Genomic DNA, 21,778 nt, shown 5'->3' on the forward strand with positions numbered 1-21,778 from the left:
TATGATCTGTTCAAAGAATCACTGATTTGAAAACAAGGTTTGAATCGATTTCGTCTGCGAGCTGTTCAGGAAGGAAACAAAACACAAAAGACTCGGTCGATGAGGGAAGGAGGGAAGGGAATGGAATTTGATGGAGAAGAGGAGGGTGTCCAATATATATTTATAAGCTTCAAGGCTCAAGTAAAGACCACACGAGTCCCAACACACAAAAGATTATCTCCAGACACAGAAGAATTCGGAAATTTCTGTTTCTGGAGAATCCCAGAAATCGAATATTAATTACAGAGGTAACTTAATATGAAGAGCCGCCGCGTGACGAAAGAAGCGTGTGAGCGCGTCGACTCGGAAAGTTTCTTGTTCTAGAAGCATCCAAAATCGGAACGATTTTTTTATTTTTCCGGTACGTATGAAAGCGGGAGAGTGGGAGCAGGCATAGTAAGCACACAACGTGGGGCACACGTTCCTCTTAGGCCGACGCGGTTTGGCCGCACTGACCCAGTGACTCGCACCTTCGTCTTTCACACCGGTACTGGCCTGATTTCCTCTTCTGGCCCGCGACTCGTTTTTAATTCATCCGCGTAAGATTCAATAGATGGATAGAGATACTTTTGAAGGTCCCCACACAATTTGGAATCATGACTACTAATTTGCTATGGTGCAGGCAGATATGTGGGATCGGTTGGGCAGAGAACGCCTCTGATTCAGACAACTCTCTCTTTCGTCGACAGCCGTCGCTGAGTCTCCGCCACGCTGCTTGTCCCAGCCGTACTTCTTTAACTTTATACCGTGAATCACTCCTGTGTCTGCTTCTCCGTCTCCGTGGGGCTACTCGTCCCCATGAGGCGTGACCACCTCGCAGTTTCCTCCAACCCGTCCCCATCCTTACCGTTGGGCCACTTCTTGTTCGACGATCACATCGTTGAATTTCGTTTCAGGGCCACACTCGAGATCCTGGTCCTAACGAGTTGCCTTCATGGACTCTCCCCTCCCCCTAATTCGGTTCTTCTTCGTTCCTTGTTCCACTTTGCCTTCTGCGCTAATTTTTTAGTTAATTTTCTTTGTTTCTGACCAGAAGGGTGTTGAAGTATTAGTTAACGAGTTCAACTATCGCCAGCAGTGACGAAGCTTGTGGGTAGATAATTCTGATGCTGAACGAAGACTGGGTGGAAATGGATTACTTCTTCAGTGCTTCTGGTTTATTCTAGAAGACAAATCGCGTGCATTATTTGCTATTGATCTATCGATCATTTTTGCTTCTGCTTTTACTTTTCCTCTTCTTGTATTATATTTGATGTGATTTATTATCCGTTTAAATGTAGTTTTTTTGGAGTCAAAAGTGCTGATTACAAAGACATGTTGTGAATCTCTTCGTTAGGTCAACAAGTGCAACTAAATTTCTGGGACTGGGGAGGAAAGAGCAGGCTGGTCCCACGAATAACACCATTGATTAAGGCAGGAATCTGTGGAGTAAAAGCTTGGAACTTGCTTTGACTTCTTAAAAAGATTTTTTGTTAATGGTGTGCTTGTGTGTTCGCAACACTTGTCGGAATCTGTATTAATAATATATAAATGATTTACTCACATGAGTCATAATGGTTTATCATATCGAATTTCTTGGGTCCCATGGCCAAAAGGGAGATCAGTAGAAGATGAGTGAGAATTCGAAGCAAGACTTGGGGTGGGGAACACGAAAGGGTTTTCCAATGAAATTTTAACCTCTGTGCTTCGTAATGAGGCCACCGCATAGTTTGATGCGTGAACCAGATAAATTACAAGATGGGCAGTAGATTTTGAATTTCTTTGAAGCAGGCAAGGTTTTTTTAGTCTGGTTTAAGGATGACGCCAGGAAGATTCAGGCCTCCTATCCTGCCAGCTACTGTGTCTCAACCCTATCCCATGGCGGGATTGACGTCTCTTTTTTCATCCATTCGCTATTGTTCTTGTTGTTATCATTATCTTTTGTGAAGATATAAATTTGTCAAATGGGAAGGACGATGTCACGCTTGCAGAGTTTGAAGGGTACAAGATAACTAGTTGAAAACAACTCATACGATAATCGATGATGTCCTAATTCAATTAAGAATTATATGCAATATTATGCAAGCTTTTTCCTTAAGTGAACAATAAGTGAGAAATTCCTGGCTTACAGCCTCAGATCTCTCATTCATTCTAGAAATTCTCCACACGACCGTTACTGCCCCTGGTTTCATTTGTGACTTTATTTATTATGTGGATAAACAATCCAAAGTTTCAAATAAGGACTTCAATTCCAAGTAAAACAAAAGATGAAGAAAACGAAGGGATGATTAGTTACTTGGTTACTCCATGTACTGCAAAAAGCAGTTTTCAGCTTTAGAAAAAAGAAGACATGGAAAGTGAGGACGATGACTACACTAAATCTCGGAAGTTGGAAGTGACGTCCCCATGTTGCTATCATGAAACACGAAGAGAATCCGAGACTAGTAAATGGAGGTCGCCAAGTTCACACTGAACTCATTAAGCTAAAAGCATGGTCGATCGATCTAAGTCAAGAACTGTTGTTAATCCAGTCAATTCGTCTGGTGACATGTAAACATCTCGGCCAGAGCAGACAAGCGGGTACGGTGGCCCCAGGTCCAGAGAAGCCGGTATTTTCTCCAACGGATTGACTTCTGGGGTCGAAGGAGATGAAGAATGGTCCAGGGCGGGACTCGGGACTCGGGGGTCGTCTTCATCCTATCGTTTTCTTTCGCCTGGTTTTTCTGGGTTGCCCTTATTTGGGTGATATCTTTCATGTTCGAGGAATGTTCGACGAAAGTTCGTTAGGCAAGGACGTACTGCAGAAAGAAGACGTGGTTGCTTTTCGTAGGCAAGGATGCATATGGACATGGGAAAAGTTGTTGCAGATGTGGCTTCAATGTCATCTTCTAGAAAGAGGTTCTGCTTGGGTTCAAGTAAATCTATTTGAAATCACGGCATTGATTTTCAGAAACGTGGGAGAGAAGGAGAGAAAGAGAGGAAAATCAGTCTGGAAATTTAACAAAACGTGGACTTCCACGTTTTAGAAACTAACTGAAAATATTACTCCCTAAACTATGCCACTTAGCCTACTCTTTCTACTTAATTAACTACTTCCATTACACTAACCTCACTATGCCAAATGTCTTTTAAAACTTATGAAAAATGCCAGCCTCCAACAACTTTGTGACAATATCAGAAACCTACTTTGTGACAATATCTTCTCCTTCACTAATAATATATTAAAACTTTATATTATATATTTGCTCATTTCATGAAAGACTGAATTATTTGTCAATGTTGTTGCGGACTACATCCTGTGTGGCACAACAGGCAGCGCGAATTTAAATTTGTTATCGAAACAATGAAAGTTAAACTCTAGCAATGAAATATAAATAAATTGCTAGAGAATACACTCTAACAATGAATTTTAATTTTCATTGGAATGGTGTTCATGAAGAAGTGAGGAGATCCCCATTGTTAAGGAGTTCGAATATTGTTGAGGAGTTAGGTAAGAGTCATGTTGGAGTAAGAAAATAGGGTTGATTGAATGTGTTTTTACCATCTTGATATCTAAAATGGGTTTTTCGGTTCCTTGTAGTTTGATGAATTTTCACTAGTGAAATCCTATCTCATGTTATTCACTTAAATTATTTGATTGGAATGTGCCTGTTCATTCAAGAGATTATAATATATATTTTAATTTTGTGCATTTCTATAAAAAAAATTCCTTTATGAATTGTCCATTTTCTTCTCACACGTCACATCTCGAGGACAAACTGCATCACACTTGAGAGACTTTGGATCAGGCTAAGTAGTTGTGAGAGTCAGGAGTCTCATCATATAACTGAAGAGCGACTGAATTCTTTACAAAATGAGTACAAAGACAAGCTAATTCTAAAATTCGTTGGCAAAACTTATTGTAGTGGAAATGTAGAAGCTGATTCTTCCAATGAATTTTTTATTAGAAGAGGTTATACCAATGATCTTTTACTTTCGCTAGTAGAAAATTTTGTTGGCGAAAGTTATTTTTCTTGTAGTGTGTTATAGTTTGAAACTATTGTCGATGCATTTTGGATGCATCTTTCTAATTTCCTCGAGTATTATCTTGCATACTTTGTTGACTAGTATGCATTGTACCTTGGTGAAGGAGTATGGTCTATGCACATAATGAAATAATGTGAGTATAACATGAAAGGTATAGGGAGATGCTACCGAAATTATGACAAGTGACGTGTTGGAAGATGGGCTCAAGCCCACGAGCTCAAGACAAGAAGCCCACACGTCAAAGGAGTGGCATATGTGTAAAATATGGTACTTTCCATAAAGATGGCATAGAAGTGTAAATATGTGTTCTTTTTTATGTCTTTTGTTTTATCAAGTTGTAGCCCCAAGGGCATTGTAAAACTATAAATAAAGGTATTGACTAAGAGGTAGGGCATTGAAACACTCTCCTATCTTTCCACAAATTCGTCCAGCCCTCATTTTTCTTTTTGACGCAACCCTCTTCTTCCTTAATCCAAACTCTCTCCTTCCACGTTCTTCTTTTTTTCTTCTCCTTCTCTCTTCTTCTTCTTCTTCTTCTTCTTCTTTCTTGTTGATCTAAAGTTTCTTTCATGAAATCCTAAATTCTACATGGTATCAGAGCAAACAGTTTATGATCTCTTCATGGAGTTATTATGAAATATGTTCAAGAAGTTGTAAAAGGAGTTCAATCATGAAGAGATAAGTTCATACTCTTCTTATTTACGTTTTTTTTTGTTTCATTTTCTTATTTACATACTCCTTTTTATTGTTTTTCTTTACTTGAATTTTGAGTCACATCAAGTCAAGATAAATCTTTATATGTTGTAAAGATTTATTTTTATGACTATATTGATGTTATAATCTTGACTCCTTGTAAATCAATTACAAGAGTGATCAAGATCATTTGTTGTTTGCTTCTTATTAAGATTGATGGGTGCACATTTATGTAATTTGGATCCATCTCATTTGAGGTAGAATTCCAGCACATGTTGTTGTATCTTCTCCTACTTAAGGTTGCTCATGGGTTTGTGTTATGTTGTTGGATGCCCATTATATGTTTGATGAAATTCTAGCAGTCATTTACCCTTTGTAGTTCCGTTTTTTTTTTTTTAACTTCAACAATTAAATTTTTTTTTACGTTGAAGTCTCCCATGAGCTGAAGATAAATTTCTTCCAAGTGTCTTGGTTTGTCGTTAAATCTTCTCTAAATTTTTGTCTATAGCTCGTTTGTGTTGGAGTTTGGATTAAGGCCTAATCGGTTGCATCTACTTTCTTCTCTTTGTTCTTATGAATACAAGAGAAGTTGAGTGATGGCTGGATGTTATTATCACTTTCTAAAGGCACAAATTTGTTGATAATTTGGTGCTTGCCCTTGTGAAAGAAATTGGTTCTTGTTATTTTTTGTTGGTGATTGATTTGGTCTACGGGTTCTTCAAATTACATTTGAGTAATTGTTCTTTGAAGAAGACCTTTTCCCTTGACCTCCATATTTTACTTGCCTCATCATGGAGATTAGATACAATAGTAATAAGAGTGATATACTCCGTATTACTACAATTCCACTTAGAGGTCTCTCCAATTACATGAGCTGGTCACAATCGGTTCAGAGGGTTCTTATTACTCGTGACCTCTTGAGCCACGTTGTTAACTTCCCTCCTCCGATTGATGAAGAAGATGCGTCCTACCACAAGTGGGTTAAGGATGATAACATGGTGATAAGTTGGCTCATTAATAGCATGGAAGAGCAGGTGGCCAACAATGTGGTCCACTTGGAAACCGCCAAGAACATATGGGACACTTGTGCTAAGCTTTACTCAAGCACTGCTTCAATACAAAAAATTTATGATGTATTACAAAACATGCTGCATACGAAACATGGAGATAATATTCACGAATTTTTGGCACGGTTTCGAGATCTTCTTCAAGAATGGAAACTAGCTCAGCCATATTCCACTGATATTGCTGTTCAAGAACGACAAAGAGAAGCTTTGGCAGCAGCCATTTGCTTATCGAATATTAAACCATACCTTGAGGTGGCCAAAACTCAGCTTCTAAGTTCTTCTGCTCTTCCATCCTTCGATGATATTAGTGTTACATTACTTCGGATACTGGATCCATCCCCTCCTTCTCCTATTGATGCTCCATCGGTGATGTTCTCTGGCAATCGGGGAACACCATTCTCATCCCGAGGACGGGGCAGAAATATGAGAGGGGGTCGAACTATGAGAGGGGCTGAAAATAGAGGTGGTAGAACGGGTCAGAATTCTTTTCGTACTGAGCCTCAACTTTGCACTTATTGTGGCCGTCAGAACCACCTTGTGGTATCATGCTGGAAACTTCATGGCAAGCCTAATTGGGCCACAGCTAACCCAGTCTCGGTTAACGTTAAGAAAAATGAAGATAAGGCTGAATCATCATTCGAAAATGTGACTCTTACGGTTGAGGACTATGCTGCATTTCAGAAAATGAAGTCCTTCATGGAATCCTCTATTCCTTCATCATCTACTGTTGCCACTACTATTGCCTCAGGTATGCTTTCTTCCTTTTCTTCCTCTTCCTCTTGGATCATCGACTCCGGGGCCTCCGAACATCTATCAGGTAACAAACACTTGTTGCAGTCCTTATCTCCTTGTTATCTTCATAAATTCGTTATTATTGTTGATGGTACCCAAACCAAGGTCCTTGGCAAAGGTTCCTCCTCTCTTACTTCATCTATTCCCCTTCAAGATGTTTTGTTTGTTCCTCAATTTCCTTTAAATTTGCTCTCAGTTAGCCAATTGATCAAACAATTAAATTGCTCTATCACTGTCTCACCATCGCTTGTCTTCCAAGTGTTTTCAGTTTCTTGCGTCCATTTCTTCTACTTCCGTTCTGCAGTCATATCAAGAAGCTCTGAGACGTCCAGGATGGAAAGCGGCTATGGATGAAGAAATGCACGCTTATACGAAAGCCAAACCTAGTACTTAACATCACTCCCGAAAGGTAAAAGATCGGTTGGTTGTCGATGGGTTTTTTCGGTGAAACATAATCCGGATGGATTAGTTGCTCGTCTTAAAGCTCAACTGGTTGCTAAGAGCTATACGCAGTGCTATGGGATAGATTATGAGGAGAACTTCTCTCCTGTTGCAAAATTGAATTCGGTACGCATCATCTTATCTATTGTTGCTAACTCCTCATGGCCCGTCTATCAGTTGGATGTTAAAAATGATTTTTTAAATGGTGATATCAGTGAGGAAATTTAGATGGTTCAACCACCTGGTTATGTGGTTGAGGGGGAGTCAGTATGCCGGTTAAAAAAGTCTTTATATGGGCTTAAGCAGTCCCCTCGGTCTTGGTTTGATAAATTTAGTCAAACACTCCTACGGTTTGGTTTTCATCGGTGCTCAGTTGATCATTCCGTATATTATAAAGATACGGTCAAAGGGAAAATATTATTGGCCGTATACGTGGATGATATTATCTTAACCGGTGATGATGCTTTGAGCATACAAGATGTGAAGCATATGATATGTCAGGAATTCAAGACTAAAGACCTTGGTATGCTTAAATATTTTTTGGGTATAGAAGTTCTTCAATCCAAACATGGGATAATATTGTCTCAAAGGAAATATGTCTTGGATCTCCTTGAAAAAACATAAATGAAGGGTTGTATACCAGTTGACACACCTATGAATAAAAATGTAAAATTATGTGTCATAAATGAAGAAGATATTGATATTGGCAAATATTAAAAACTCGTGGGAAATTTGATTTATCTCATGGTAACTAGGCCAAACATATCATATGTTGTAAGTGTGGTGAGTCAATTCATGCACAAACCACAAATTACCCACTGGCAGGCTTTAGAGAGAATATTACGTCATCTAAAAGGAGCTCCAGGAAGAGATTGTTGTATAAAAAACATGGGCACTTCAACATAAAAGGCTTCTCAGATGCAGATTAGGCTGGATCTCCTGATGATAGAAAATCTACATCAGGATATTGTACTCTGGTTGGGGGAAACTTGGTTATATGGAAAAGTAAGAAGCAAAATGTGGTTGCAAGATCTAGCGCCGAAACAGAATACAGAGCTATGGCCCATACCGTTAGTGAACTTTTATGGATCAGGACCCTTCTTATCGAACTAGGTTTTTATAAAAAGGGGTCCATGAATCTGCATTGTGATAATCAAGTAGCCATTCATATCACTTCAAATCCAGTTTTTCATGAAAGAACTAAACATATTGAGGTGGATTGTCATTTTATACGGGAGAAGTTTCAAGCAGGAATAATCTCTCTCAAACATATGTCATCTCAAGAGCAAGTAGCTGATATTCTCCTATCGTTTTTATATGACAAGCTGGGTATTTATGATGTCTTTTCTCCTCCAGCTTGAGGGGGAGTGTTGGAAGAAGGGCTCAAGCTCACGAGCTCAAGACAAGAGGCCCACACGTAAAAGGAGTGACATATGTGTAAAATATGGTACTTTCCATAAAGATGGCATAGAAGTGTAAACATGTGTTCCTTTTATGTCTTTTGTTTTATCAAGTTGTAGCCCTAAGGGCATTGTAAAACTATAAATAAAGGCATTGGCTAAGAGGTAGGCATTGAAGCACTCTCCTCTCTTTCTACAAATTCATCCAGCCCTCATTTTTCTTATTCACGCAACCCTCTTCTTCCTTAATCCAAACTCTCTCCTTCCACGTTCGTCTTTTCTTTTCTTTCTCTCTTCTTCTTCTTCTTCTTCTTTCTTGTTAATTTAAAATTCCTTTCATGATATCCTAAATTCTACATGAAGTAAATTGTAATTGTATAATAGTAAACAATTTCGAATTCTGAATGGATAAGTTGAGGTCATGAACTCAATCGAACAAAGAAGTTGGATGTAAATTGGGAGCCATAGTTTGAGATCTCTCTTGTCTAAAAATAGGGATATCAAAGTACAATCTTGTTTATCGATCGCTAATTTGTATGCGAAATAAATTGTACAAACTAAACAAACTTCCTCAATGAAAATCAACCAGAGCTCATTAGTCATACCGAGTATTTGGGAATTAGAACAAGTGGAGTTGCTAACTTATTCATGAACGTTAATAGGGAATTATACCCTGGTTATCAAAACTTCTTTTAAGCTAAAGTTTCTTATACGTTTGCTCGCAGTTTGTTGCCGACCCATAGAATGTATTTCTAGGTCTTGCAAGTCATCATTTCAACCCATTTTGACAATATATGTATGTCTTACAACATACGATCGTAGACAGAGTTGATGTTGAAGGTTTTTACTGTAAATTGATCTGCACAAATAAATGTTTAAATTTGTTGTTAACTCTTTATAATTTATAATATATGTAAGAGTAGTTTAATTACCCAATACAAGAGAGCAACTATGAGTGTAAACCGGTTCTCAGAGCTTCATTCATCATTCTTTCCACTCTTGTCATTGGAGCTGGAACCAAGATTTCTGTGTCTCATCACTTAGGATTTTAAGAAAACATTCAACCTCAGTCAAAACAATCCGGTCACTTAGTCATTAAACAAGTTAACTTTTTCAAAAATTTCAGCATCTTAAAAATAATGATATGGCAAGACAAAAAGTTAAAAAAGAAAGGCCGAACCGGAACTTCTCGCTTTTGTCAATAATCGTACAGATCGTAAAAGCAGCTCCTTCCCCATGAACTACAGAAATTTTCTTGCGAGTGCTCGGACTTTTGTATCAAAATGTGACGATGTAATCCGAGAACCAGGTAAATACAGAGGATTTAGAAATATCTGCAAATTCAAGGAAATCATTAATACCTGAATCCAATCCAGAGAAATGCAACTTCTGTTGGGAACATAAATAAACTCCTAAGGATTAAGCTAAAGAGGTTGGTTGTCATTGATTTGTTCACAAGACCACAATTTTTACCAAGACTATGGGAGGTAGAGCAACTAGAGAAAGTCATTTAAAGGAACTCATGCCAACATGATTTTCTTGTGATTGTGCAGAAACTTGAGCTGTGTTCCCAAGACCAAAATCATAAATTAAAAATTATCAGTTATTTAGCTAATAGTTATTGGAATGTGACCTCAAGAAGGAAGAATCACATTCCAACTTGATACAAACTGAGGATGTTGCACAAAAATCCCTCCAAAGAACAGCTGAGCAAAATGACATCGGACTAAACTGCAAGCCAGAGAAATAGTAGTTTCCCAGTCCATGGAAAAAGAGGAAGCACCACTGTGCCCATTCAAGAGTGAATGGTTAAAAGAAGAATGAACTCTCTTGACAACAATAACCTTAAAATAAAATACAAAGTTCAAGCATATAACTTAATTGCATCTACACAGGGCTCGTTGACCATGACCAACAACTTCAGCATTTAATCCTTCTCAATCTTAAAAGATCGCAAATATAATTACCCTGCTAACAATAGAAAACAATGTTGCCAATTTTAAACTCAAGAAAACATGTAGATAACAAATGATATGACTTTTGATATTATGATAATAAATTTCATTACTGTCCAGTTGCTAGAAAGGGAGAAAGAGAATGTGACAGTTTAAAAATAACACTTACTAGACATGGTTTGCAGAAATTGAAGAACATTTCAGTCAATGTTGTAGTTATGGAAAACAAAATACCTTTATATAGAGCTCGTGGACCTCTTGGAAAAAGCTTTTTATCCCATCCTCATTACGGGAGTCATGAAGTAGCATCAATCTAGTGTGTAATAAATGGTGTCACAGAAAACAAATTGATGCATAAACATTACAATTGGTTATTGCAACTACTTTGTAGCTCAATCAAAACAAAAATGACACAGAATGTCCTCGATTTACACCCAGACAAATGCAAGCTCTTTGCAGTAGAAGGTTCTGTTCTTGCTAAAATGTACTTTGGTCAAAATAGAAATCATTTGAGAGAAACGGTCTGAGAAAATTGTTGCTGGCATATAACAGTCTGAGAGCTTATCCTCAAATTAACGCAAGACAAAGACATCATGCTTTATGATTCAATGGAATAATTGCTTTCCTCTAAAGATCAAATTTCAGTTCAATATTAGCATCACATGAAGAACATTGCATTATTCCCATATTTCTGAAAATGAGGTCAAGCACTCAAAACTACAACCATTTCTGAATGGTAAGGTGATTCATTGCAACTGTAGGTTCATGGTTCAACCACTCAAACTGAAACCATTAACTACCCTAACTGAATTTGTATTAATGCTAGAGACAATTAATAATAGAAGACTGAAGTGGTTATTGTGTTAATTGAGTACATTAAAGCATCATGCATAGAAAGGATATGACCAGCAGTAACATACACAGACACTGAGAGATCAGTGAACCTGTCCATTGCCTTCAAGAACCTGTATTACAAACATCACAGCAATATTTCACATTGTCAGACAGGAGATAAAAGATAAAAGATGACTACAACAGAACACACAGGATTTATAGGCAGGCATGAGAAGTGAAATGAAATAAAAAGTAGCAGCAATAACAGCAATAGGAGATGCCGTTCGCAGGCTCACATAGCACTGGTTGTCCATGCAAGGTCCTGAACAATATCCAGAGCTGCATGAAGTATGAATTGATGCTGATGAGCTGCATCTTCTTTCTGAAAAAATCAAACAGCCAATAGTGAACAGATAAGAATGCAAAAGTTCAAACATAAAAAAGACAACCAAGAAATTTGAAACTAATTTATGTCGCAACATAACGGTATAACTTGACAAGAGTCTTGAAATGGCCATTACTTAACAAAAAAAATGTAGCCTACTCCAAAGCAATACCAGTACGCATCTAGGGAAATCTTGACACCAAGACAAACTTTTTTTTGTTGTTTTTCATAAGTTTGGTGCAATTACTAATACTAGAAGTGCCAAATATTCTAAAGCATGATACAATGTCATCTCATTATAGGACATAAAGTAACTTTAGATGTAATTGTAAGCAACAGCAACATCAACATAAATAGCCCTGAGTATGTAACGATAGGTCAGAAATGGTAAGGCTCTGTTTTCTCCTAGATTAACTTACCAAAATAGCTAAATGCAAGCCAGCTTGCCAGGAAAAGAAGAGAAATAAAACAAAAATTTATTAAAACTATTTAAAAAAAAAAGAATAGAATGGAGTTGCAAGTAAGAGCAATCATATGAAAGCCCCTTGGGTATTATCCGATAGCACTCAAAAGTATATACTCTAACAACTCTCGGGTTTCTCATGAACTCCAAAAAAGAAAATGAACTTAAATTCTGGAACAGACCACTTTTATCCCATCATAGCGAATGATAATAAACTTCATACAATGGTCAGCATAACATTTTCACAAGTCCATGGAATTAAATTAAATCTAGCATACGCCCAACTTAAGAAGTAAAAGACATACCTTAATAGCAGAACCCAGTTCAGCTTCATAGATGGGAATGTCGTTCCTACTAACGATAATGAAACATGCTGTACTTGCCATATTGAACCCTATGCGAACTATGCGCCAACCTGATGAATTCCCTACAATAAGAGACAAAAATCCAGCAACAAGTCACATTGTTATCATTCAAATCATTCGCAGAACCAGTAGTGTGCATGTGAATATGGCCATGCCAGCAATTTGATTACGAATAAAGGTAAAAGACAAGGTGTTTGACACCAATATTGGGAGAATGTATTTCATTCATTCTTATCGATCCCGTAGAATGCGAACATAAGTTGGATCATATTTTGGTCACAAGTCAGTAGAGTGAGGACGACAGACAAGGTGCGAAGAAAAGATAATCTGTAACCTCATGACCCAATAGCCGGCAAGAACGCAGAAGAGAAACAATGTCTCTTCGTAAACGTAGCAAAGAAGGCCCAGAAAGGAAGATCGAAACCTACAACTATACCGCAACCAAAATGACGATCAAATCTGCCTGATAGATCAAGCTTCATCAGAATACCTAGAGTAGCCCAATTTCATCCTGGAATTCCAAAAATGTGGAGTAGGTATGAAGACTGTTAATAGGGTGGCTTCGAACCGAGCCGGCTCGCGAGCCGCTCGAGTTCGGCTCGGTTTCGGCTCGGTTCGAAACGTTATATTTCGAGCTCGAGCCGAGCTCGAACTCAGGGATGGGCTCGTTTACATTAACGAGTCGAGCTCGAACAGAGCCCGGTTCGGCTCGTCGGCTCGCGAGCCGACTCGTTAATATAACGAGCGATTCGGGATCGGGGATCGGGATACCTCTTCGATTTGGGAAATTTCTCTGCGAAACCCATACCTCCGTCTGCCATTCCCATGCCGTTTCAGCGTGATTTCTTGCGGAAATCGCTGTCCGTCGGCAGGTATTCAGGGGAAATGGGGGATTTGGTCTTCAAATCCCTCGTTCTCCCTCTCCCTCTTCGATTCCTCGATTTATTCCTCTACGATTTCTGTCTTCCGTCCTCAAAGATTTCTTTCTCGTCTTCCTTTGCGATTTCTTCATCCAAGCTTTTCTTCGCCGACGAGACGAAATCGACGGTTCGACGGAAGGAGGTAAGATTTTTATTTCATCTTTCTGTTTTTTTTTCGTCGCCGAGCTAACCTAAAAAATCTCTAACTCTCTCTTCGTTTCTCAGCTTCGTTTCTCGGCTTCGTTTCTGAGCTTCGTTTCTCAGTAGTGCTTCATTATTGGAAAGTTTTTTTGGATATCCGAACTGCACACTCGGTAAGCAAACTCAGCTCTGTTTTTTTTTTTTCCGATATTTCCAGCTGACAGTTCAAATACACTCGGGAAGAAATCATTGTAAGAAAACTGGTATGAATTTTATTTTATGATTTTGAGTGTTGATACTGTTTGATTTTTTGAAATGGTGAGTTCTTGATTTAAGGGTAGAATGTAAGAAAGATCATTTTATACAGATTGTATAAGGTTGACCTATTTTATTCTCTTAATTTATTTTTTTGCTTGAGTGTGCCATCAATTGCATTCTAGCTGGCTGAGAGCCAGGAAACTTCATACTGAGCTAACATTCAAGAAGGAAAGGAAGGGTGGGGGAGAAAAATCCCCCACTTTGTCATTTGTTATGTTTTTGTATATCTCAGAATGACTTACTAAGCTCAATTGCTATAATGTTTGGAAAATAGTTGGTTGGTTGTCAATGATTTTTTTGCTCAAATTCCATTGTTCTTCATAAATGAAGTTATTATTCTAGACTTTCAAATATTTTTATGTTGTGGGATCTTGTTTCTTTTTTGCCTTCTTATTTTTAGGTGTCTGGCCTCTTATAAAATTTTATATGTTTATCATATATTTCAGTAATAAACAGCAATGGTATTCAAATTGTTACTTGATATATTTTAGCAATGAAATTTTATTTCATGATTTTTAGTGTTAATAACATATTCTGTTCAATAATACTCTATTATAGTTAATGGAATCAGGAGCTTTCTTAATTGCATCCAACTTCTCTTTATTATAAAAAAGAATAAAAAAAGTTAGTTTTTGTCCTTCTTTCTTAATTCTCATTGAACTTATATCCACTGCTGTTCTTGGTATAGTGGGGTATTGAGGTTGAATTTCATTTTTTTTCATTTTTATCATTAATTTATTGGTATTGAGGTTGAATTTCATCAGAATATTAGAAGAGAATGTTGGTGTGCTTATTTCCTTATCTTAGAAGTTTTTAAATTTATATATAAAAAAAGGATCGGAATATTGGACTGGAAACTATTAGGTGCAGGGCTACTGGCTCAAAGAGACCCCGCTGCATTGAAAGACAAGGGTCGTTCCCGATTGTCACAATGTCACGTACCTTCCTCTAAGAATAAACAAGTATCTTAAATTATGTGTAGGATCTTTGTTGTTCGGATAACTTTCTTTTCTTTATGTTTTTAATTTGTAATTTTGTTTTTTTGTAGAAGTAAGAATGTCAACACCTCTTCAATTGACATCAATAATTAACACTAGTTCTAGTGTAACTATAAATAGTGACTCAACTCTACCAGAGTCACTACCCTCTGTCATAGAAGTGGGCCCAGATGAAATTACTATAAATGAGGATGAAGGTGATTCTACTCATACCTCCAAAAGACAAAAAAAGTCTCATGTGTGGTTGGAATTCAAAGAAGTATCACTTAATGGTACAAAAAAGGCTCAGTGTGTTCATTGTAAAATCAATTTGAGTGTTATTAGTAATGGAGTGACCACACATATGAGTCGACATTTGAAACGTTGCACTAGTAGAAAAGTGGCAATGAGAAAACAAAAAACCTTAAACTTTCAACCAGTGGGAGCGAGGTCTAATGTTGATCAGAGTCCATCTAGACTTCCTTTTATGGATTTTGGAGGAAATTATGATCAAGCTAAAATGAGAGTAGTCATTGCTCATTGGATTCTTATGCATGAGCATCCATTCATGATAGTAGAAGAGGAGGGATTTAATTTTGTAATGAAGATGACAAATATGAATTATGAGAAAATATCCCGGAAGACTATTAAGAAGGAGTGTATGGAGGTGTATGAGGCAGAGAAAAAGAAATTGAAAATTTTGTTAAAAGAGATTAACAAGATTAGTCTTACCACGGATCTTTGGAAGTCTCAAAATCAAAAAATTGAATACATGGTTATTACTGGGCATTTTATTGACAGTAATTGGAAACTGCAAAAACGAGTCTTGAGTTTTGTGCATGTTCCTCCTCCTCGTCGTGGCGTTGATATAGCAGATGCTATTTACAAGTGTTTGAAAGAGTGGGAGATTGAAAATAAAGTTTTTAGTATTTCAGTTGATAATGCTGCATATAATGATGTTTGTATCAGAGTTTTGAAACAAGATTTTTCAAGGAAAAAAAATTTGGTGTGTGGTGGAAAGTTGTTTCATGTGCGTTGTTGTGCTCATATTTTGAACTTATTAGTCCAAGATGGTCTTGTTCAGATTAAAGATATCATTGATAATGTGCGTGAAAGTGTCAAATTCATAAATCTGTCTGAGGCTAGACTTCGCACTTTTTCTGAAATTGTACAACAATTAGAACTTGGTGAAAAGAGGTTGGTTATTGATTGTCCAACTCGTTGGAACTCTACTTATGATATGTTGTCTTCTGCATTAAAATTCAAAGATGCATTCTCTAGATTTAAAGTTAGAGAACCAACATATGATTGTTTGCCAAGTTTTGATGAATGGGAAAAAGTTGACATGGTGTGTGAGATTTTAGAAGTTTTTAATGCAGTTACAAATATAATTTTTGGGAGTGACTACCCTACTTCTAATTTGTACCTTAGTGAGGTATATAGGGTAAAAGAAGTTCTGGATTTTCATTCTACAAATGAAAATGTTTTCATTAGGACAATGGTTAGTAGAATGAAAGAGAAATTTGAGAAGTATTGGGGTGAATGCAATTTATTGATGGCTGTTGCTTCAGTTTTGGATCCAAGGGTCAAATTAAAGTTGATCGAAATGTGTTTTCCAGTGATATATTCTATGGAGGAAGCTACAATGAATATAAATTTAGTTCGACGCACCTTATATGAGATCTACGATGAATATGTATCCATATATAATGTGGATATTAGAAATGAAGAGATTTGTTTCAAGTACTAGTAGCTCTATGGGTGTTTCCACAAGTCGTAGGCCTTCATCAAGTTCAGGTTGGTCAAAGTTGATGAGTTATATGAAACAAAAGGATGCAGTTAATTTACCAAGGTCAGAATTGGAAATTTATCTTGAAGAAGGTGTATATAGTTGTGAGGAAACTTCACAATATGATTTTGATGTTTTAGAATGGTGGAAAGTGAATCAGATGAAATTTCGAGTATTATCTAAGATGGCAACAGACATCCTTGTAATTCCCATATCCACAGTAGCTTCAGAGTCTACATTTAGTGCTGGTGGTAGAGTAATAGACTCATATCGTTCTTCCTTGGCACCAAGTACAGTTCAAGCTTTGATTTGTGGCAGTGATTGGATTCGGGTTTTTCACGGTGTAAAGAAAAATCAAAAGGTGAATTTCTTTGATCAATTCTTTATTATGATATTTTTTAGTATATTTTTTAGTTTTATTTATTAAAATTTTGTTTTATGATTACAACCTGAAAAGAAGAGTGTAGAGATAATGCTATCAGCTACATGATTTGTCATGTTTCTCTCATCATGGTAATTTTAATATTTTTAACGACATTAAGTAACTAGTAATGGAAGAGTATTTTTTTATCTGACAATAACTAATTTTATTTTTTTGTTTTTGTCGTAGGTGGAGATTTTGCTCATGCAGGGATGTATATTATTTTCTAGCATTAAGAGAAACAATTATAGTTTGTAATTTTATAATGGATTTATAGTTTTTATTTGGGTGATTGTAAATTGATAGTGATATTTTATTTAATTTTGTTGTGTTTGATTATTGTATGAAGTTTATTTATAATATTATGCAGTGTATGAAGTGTTTAGACTATTTTATGAAGTGTTTATGGAATGTATAGATAATTTTATGGAGTGTTTATGGAGTATTTATGGAGTGTTTATGGAGTATTTATGGAGTGTTTATGGAGTGTTTATGGAGTGTTTATGCAGGTATTATGTACATTGATTATGTCCAATTTTAAGTAGAGGTCATGCCGAATTTTATACAGGTATTATATACATAGATTATATTCAATTTTAAGAAGAGGTTATGCCGAATTTTATACAGGTATTATATACATAGATTATATTCAATTTTAAGAAGAGGTTATGCCTCAATCTTATACATGTATTATATATATAGGTTATGCTTAATTTTTTGTAGAAGTTATGTCCAATTTTATGTAAAATATATGTATAATTTTATATATAATTAATTTGATATATATTTTTTGAAAATTTTTAAATGTATGTAGAGGCTCGAGTTCGGCTCGAAGCTCGGCTCGAGCTCGGTTAAGATTTTTGGGCTCGAGCTCGATAACAATTTTAGGCTCGAGACGAGGCTCGGCTCGAAGCTCGGCTCGAAATATTTAAATCAAGCTCGGCTCGAACATAGGCAGGTTCGGGCTCGGCTCGGCTCGATGCCACCCCTAACTGTTATGGACTAAAACTACAATTTTTTTCAATTTGTTGTTTTCTCCAATGCTCAAGAAATTAAATGTAAGGTTACAGCAAAGTAGACAAGTTAATAACCAACATAAGTCTCCTCCATCACGCACCTCAAATTTCAGAACCTCTGGCTCCGTTCTCCACTAGATAACATCCCACTCGAGAATTCCAGCGTCTAAACTAACGGCTCCAGCCCCCACAACGCTGCTTCAGTCTCCAACCCTGAGATTGGGAATCCGGCTTACGACAAGTGGATTGTTGACCTCAAGAAATTGTTAACCCAAAAGTGGTGGTCAATCCCGAAACCATGAGCGCGCAAATCTCTACACAGAAGCGCATAATCAGCAATGCTATCTGGGATCTTGATCTGGCTTTCGTAGTCCACTGCTGGGTACTCGACCCATAATCAGCACCGACGTCAATCGGTCTTTACCTCCCCTCTTCGCATCAGTCATCACACGAGAAATTCGAAGGGCACTTTGGGCAACTGGGCTCGCAATGGGCCTAAGTCCGAGCTCAACCATTAAGGCGTCGTCACAGGCCTAGTAATGCTATCCTTCATCCAGAGTAGTACCCAAAGAATTAGTTGTACAAAATTACAATATATATATATATATATATATGAATATAAAATAATTTTTTTTAATATTATGTAAAATAAAAAATATCTATAATAGTGCTATTATTTGTAATTTATTATTACAAATTACTCAAATATTTTTTTAAAAATGAATATCAATGAATTAATGGTATAATAATAAATATAAATTAAATAAAATTAATTTTTAAATCATTCAATTCAAATTTGATGATTAAATTAAAAATTAAGATCCAATATGAAAAATGAACCCACCCACTTATGCAGATTATGGGATGGTGCAGTTGACTGTATAGGGTTCAGGCGAGTGACTAAAGACTAAGGGCATATTTGGAACCCATTGAAAAGAAAAACAATGAAAGGTGAGAGAAAGTTATTTTATGTTGTTTGGCAACAAAGAATCATTGAGAAAATAAGAGACTTGAAAGAAAATCTTAATCAATTTTCTCTCACAAAATGATAGAATTTTGGGAGAAAATAAAGAGAAATAGAAAATAGAGAGAAAATATTATATCAAAAATTTTAAATATTAATTTTATTTTATTTTTCATTTTCCACATGTATACAACAACAGAAACTATATTTCTCTGTCATTTTCTTCTCATTTTCCATAGGTATCCAAACAAGAAAAAAAAAATATTTTTTCTTACTCCTTTTCTCTTCCTTTTCTTTTCTTTCCACATTTTGTATTCCAAACACAGCCTAAAAGACGGCCTGTCAAGGCAGAAGAAGCAGCAGGAAAAGCCCCACCAGTCCTCACCAGATCCTATGATACCTGTATTTTATGTTGCCATATCACTCCAATCAAGTGCAACCTCAAATCAACTTGGATGATGTAAATACTACTCTTTATATGCTTTTGGTTTGCTCACTAGAGAAGTGAAAAGAAAAAAACTGAAATATCTTACCTTCTGGTGTTTCTTTGTCTTTTCCCTGGAGCATGAATATGGAACTGAGTGATATGCAGACACCCTTATCAATTGATAGTTAGACCAGTACAAACACTGAAGAACCAGAAAACTAATGGCATCTAACAGTTAACAATGTTAAAAGAAAGTTCTTAGAAGTACTCAAAATGCTACCAGCAAGATAAAAAACACTAGCCAACTCAGGCATCCTATGTGAAATCCCTAGTCTTATCAAGTTTATGATAATTTTTTAGTCATAAGGTAGCTGTGAAAGATAGGAGCATGAAGATGGCAAAAAAATAGGGGTTGGAGATGCTTGATTTAAACTTCATTATCTAGATAGGAACAATTATGTGCTTTTGAGGAAATTTGGAGTTCCACTCCATAAGGCAGTGACTCCCAATTTCAGAAAATATATACAATGGAGATAACAAACACAGAACTCCTTAATCAAAACCGGGTTATACCTACATATATAAAGCATGAGATACAACTACACACTTCAAATACATCAAATACAGAAGCAAGACCGATTATGAACAGAAACAGTGGCAATGTGTGCAATTCTCCAACAACAACAACAACAAAATAAAAGGTTGAATGTGTATTGCTTCAAACACTAATCTAACCATCTGTTGGGCTTCAAATATGTAAGCCATGAACTTTCACAACAACATCGATTTTCTTTTTTGTTTTTTGGGATCGTAATAAAACTGATAATTTATTAAAAGATTTATCTGATTCCTACATCATACTGCTTCACACAACAGCAACAACAAAACAACAACAGTACAAAGAAGGGTCATCGGTGGTATTTTGGTAAGGGCATAGGGCTCATTGTTTTTGAGAGATGCTTCACTCATACCCAAGAAAAAAAAGGGAGAGACCACAGCTCTGGAAGACACTTTGATCAAATAGTGACTGTTTTCATGTTTTTCCGCTTTTTTTTTTTTATTGTTCTAAAATGACTAGAGCAGTCAGTGATATACAAATACAGAGATGTCAAATGTCCCATCAAGAGTGGCAGCCCAAACACGTCTCATCTGATAGTGGAGATGGAGCCGACAACCGGCAACTCAAGAATTAGATTCATCCTTTAAAGAAGCTAGCCACATTGCAGAAGGTAACTTCTGAAATTGGAATTTGCTCCCCAGCGTGGGCATGCTTCATCTGTTTATGGCATAACAATTTTGTTTTCTAGAACAACATATTTTGAAATTTAGGTAGTGTACTAAGTTATGACATGTCTATCATGGGATTGATGTATTCTCTCATTAATTCTGCAGCATTGTAGTTTTGAAAATTGACGCCAGGAAATGCATTTGAGCAAGGTTCACGTTAAGAAGAAACTTCACCAAGACCAGCTGGAGATAGATTCATCAATCAAACAATCCATAAGAACAAAAACTTGCAGCAACTGTAAGAATCTAGACTTACACCGAAAAGGAAAATGATTAGATTTATACATGGACTTCATTGATCACTCTCCCAACTCAAGAAACTCCAGTGTCTCAGACACTATTAAGATGGTTAAGAATAACGCCGGCAGCATTATGAACTCTCCTCCTTCTTTTGTTCAAGGTTTCCAAATTTTTCCTTAAACGACTCTTGCTTCTGTACCCACGACATATGTACCTACAAAAAAGAAGTGATCGCTTTGTTTACTGTATGACCCAGAATTTCTGAGGTAGTGAATAGAGTGAATAACACCCCACTTCCATGATTCACTTACGATCAGAAACCGGCTCCAATTGAAACTAGAGAATTGGGGAGGGGGGGATAGATGATATAGTGGAAAAGAAACGACTTGTTCATTGAAACAAGGCGTTGATAAGATAAAAGCGCGGAGGAGAAAACTTGCCCAGAAGAAGGAAGAGGAAAAACATAGAAGGATGGATTTCCGGTGTACCTGGAGAGCAGCGGCCCATGCGACAAGAAAAGAAGCGAACCAGAATTTCTTATCTTTCAGGAATCTCGTGTCCATGGATCCAATTAGAGATGGGGAAGTATCGTGCTCGACGTTGTAGGAACTTGGTAGGGGTCTGGAAGGGTTCCGCAGAAAGAACTCAAAGATCACAGAAGGTCGAGTCGAGACTCGACAGGGAGGATGTGTGCAATGGTACCTCTCACTTGTTTTTGTGGCCGTCTTCTCTTAAAAGAAAGAACCACCACTCCACCGCAAACACGAAGATTTTAGTGAAAGTTTAGTTATAAAAAAATAAAATGAAAGCTAGCTCGTGTTTTTTTAAGGAATGAAACT

At 36.8% G+C, this 21,778-nt stretch overlaps 2 protein-coding genes across 6 annotated transcripts; both read right to left on the minus strand.

Moving 5' to 3' along the window:
• Positions 1–9,417: 9,417 nt before the first annotated feature.
• LOC137942482 (uncharacterized) lies at positions 9,418–18,425 on the minus strand. 5 transcript variants are annotated; one of them, XM_068788153.1, is made up of 6 exons: positions 18,123–18,425; positions 12,380–12,501; positions 11,523–11,608; positions 11,295–11,357; positions 10,627–10,711; positions 9,418–9,771 (listed from the first exon to the last, which is right to left on the minus strand). In XM_068788153.1, the coding sequence occupies exons 2-6, from the start codon at positions 12,458–12,460 to the stop codon at positions 9,679–9,681; spliced, it is 408 nt and encodes a 135-aa protein (XP_068644254.1). In that variant the 5' UTR covers positions 12,461–12,501; positions 18,123–18,425; the 3' UTR covers positions 9,418–9,678. The 5 variants fall into 5 exon arrangements, with proteins under 5 accessions (XP_068644254.1, XP_068644255.1, XP_068644253.1 ...); XM_068788154.1 differs by lacking the exon at positions 18,123–18,425 and adding an exon at positions 12,868–12,954; XM_068788152.1 differs by lacking the exon at positions 18,123–18,425 and adding an exon at positions 12,876–12,943 and having other exon boundaries at positions 10,627–10,705; positions 11,313–11,357.
• A 2,097-nt stretch (positions 18,426–20,522) lies between these two features.
• On the minus strand, positions 20,523–21,656 carry LOC137942788 (uncharacterized). The gene is made up of 2 exons (XM_068788527.1): positions 21,428–21,656; positions 20,523–21,153 (listed from the first exon to the last, which is right to left on the minus strand). The coding sequence occupies exons 1-2, from the start codon at positions 21,500–21,502 to the stop codon at positions 21,070–21,072; spliced, it is 159 nt and encodes a 52-aa protein (XP_068644628.1). The 5' UTR covers positions 21,503–21,656; the 3' UTR covers positions 20,523–21,069.
• Between the last annotated feature and the right edge of the window lie 122 nt (positions 21,657–21,778).

Source organism: Aristolochia californica, unplaced genomic scaffold, assembly GCF_029961685.1.
Source record: "Aristolochia californica isolate CCGP_79_NKW_82.1479 unplaced genomic scaffold, dmAriCali1.0.hap1 SCAF_10, whole genome shotgun sequence".
NCBI classification, from domain to species: Eukaryota; Viridiplantae; Streptophyta; class Magnoliopsida; order Piperales; family Aristolochiaceae; genus Aristolochia; species Aristolochia californica.

Excerpts from the sequence above, each read along its gene's own strand:
- LOC137942482 (XM_068788151.1), bottom strand. The coding sequence starts at position 12,921 with ATGAAGCTTGATCTATCAGGCAGATTTGATCGTCATTTTGGTTGCG. Across the intron at positions 12,502-12,875 it reads TGATCGTCATTTTGGTTGCG|GGAATTCATCAGGTTGGCGC; the intron begins GTATAGTTGTAG and ends CTCTTATTGTAG. Across the intron at positions 11,609-12,379 it reads AACTGGGTTCTGCTATTAAG|AAAGAAGATGCAGCTCATCA; the intron begins GTATGTCTTTTA and ends TGATTTTTTCAG.
- LOC137942788 (XM_068788527.1), bottom strand. The coding sequence starts at position 21,502 with ATGGACACGAGATTCCTGAAAGATAAGAAATTCTGGTTCGCTTCTTTT. Across the intron at positions 21,154-21,427 it reads CATGGGCCGCTGCTCTCCAG|GTACATATGTCGTGGGTACA; the intron begins GTACACCGGAAA and ends TCTTTTTTGTAG.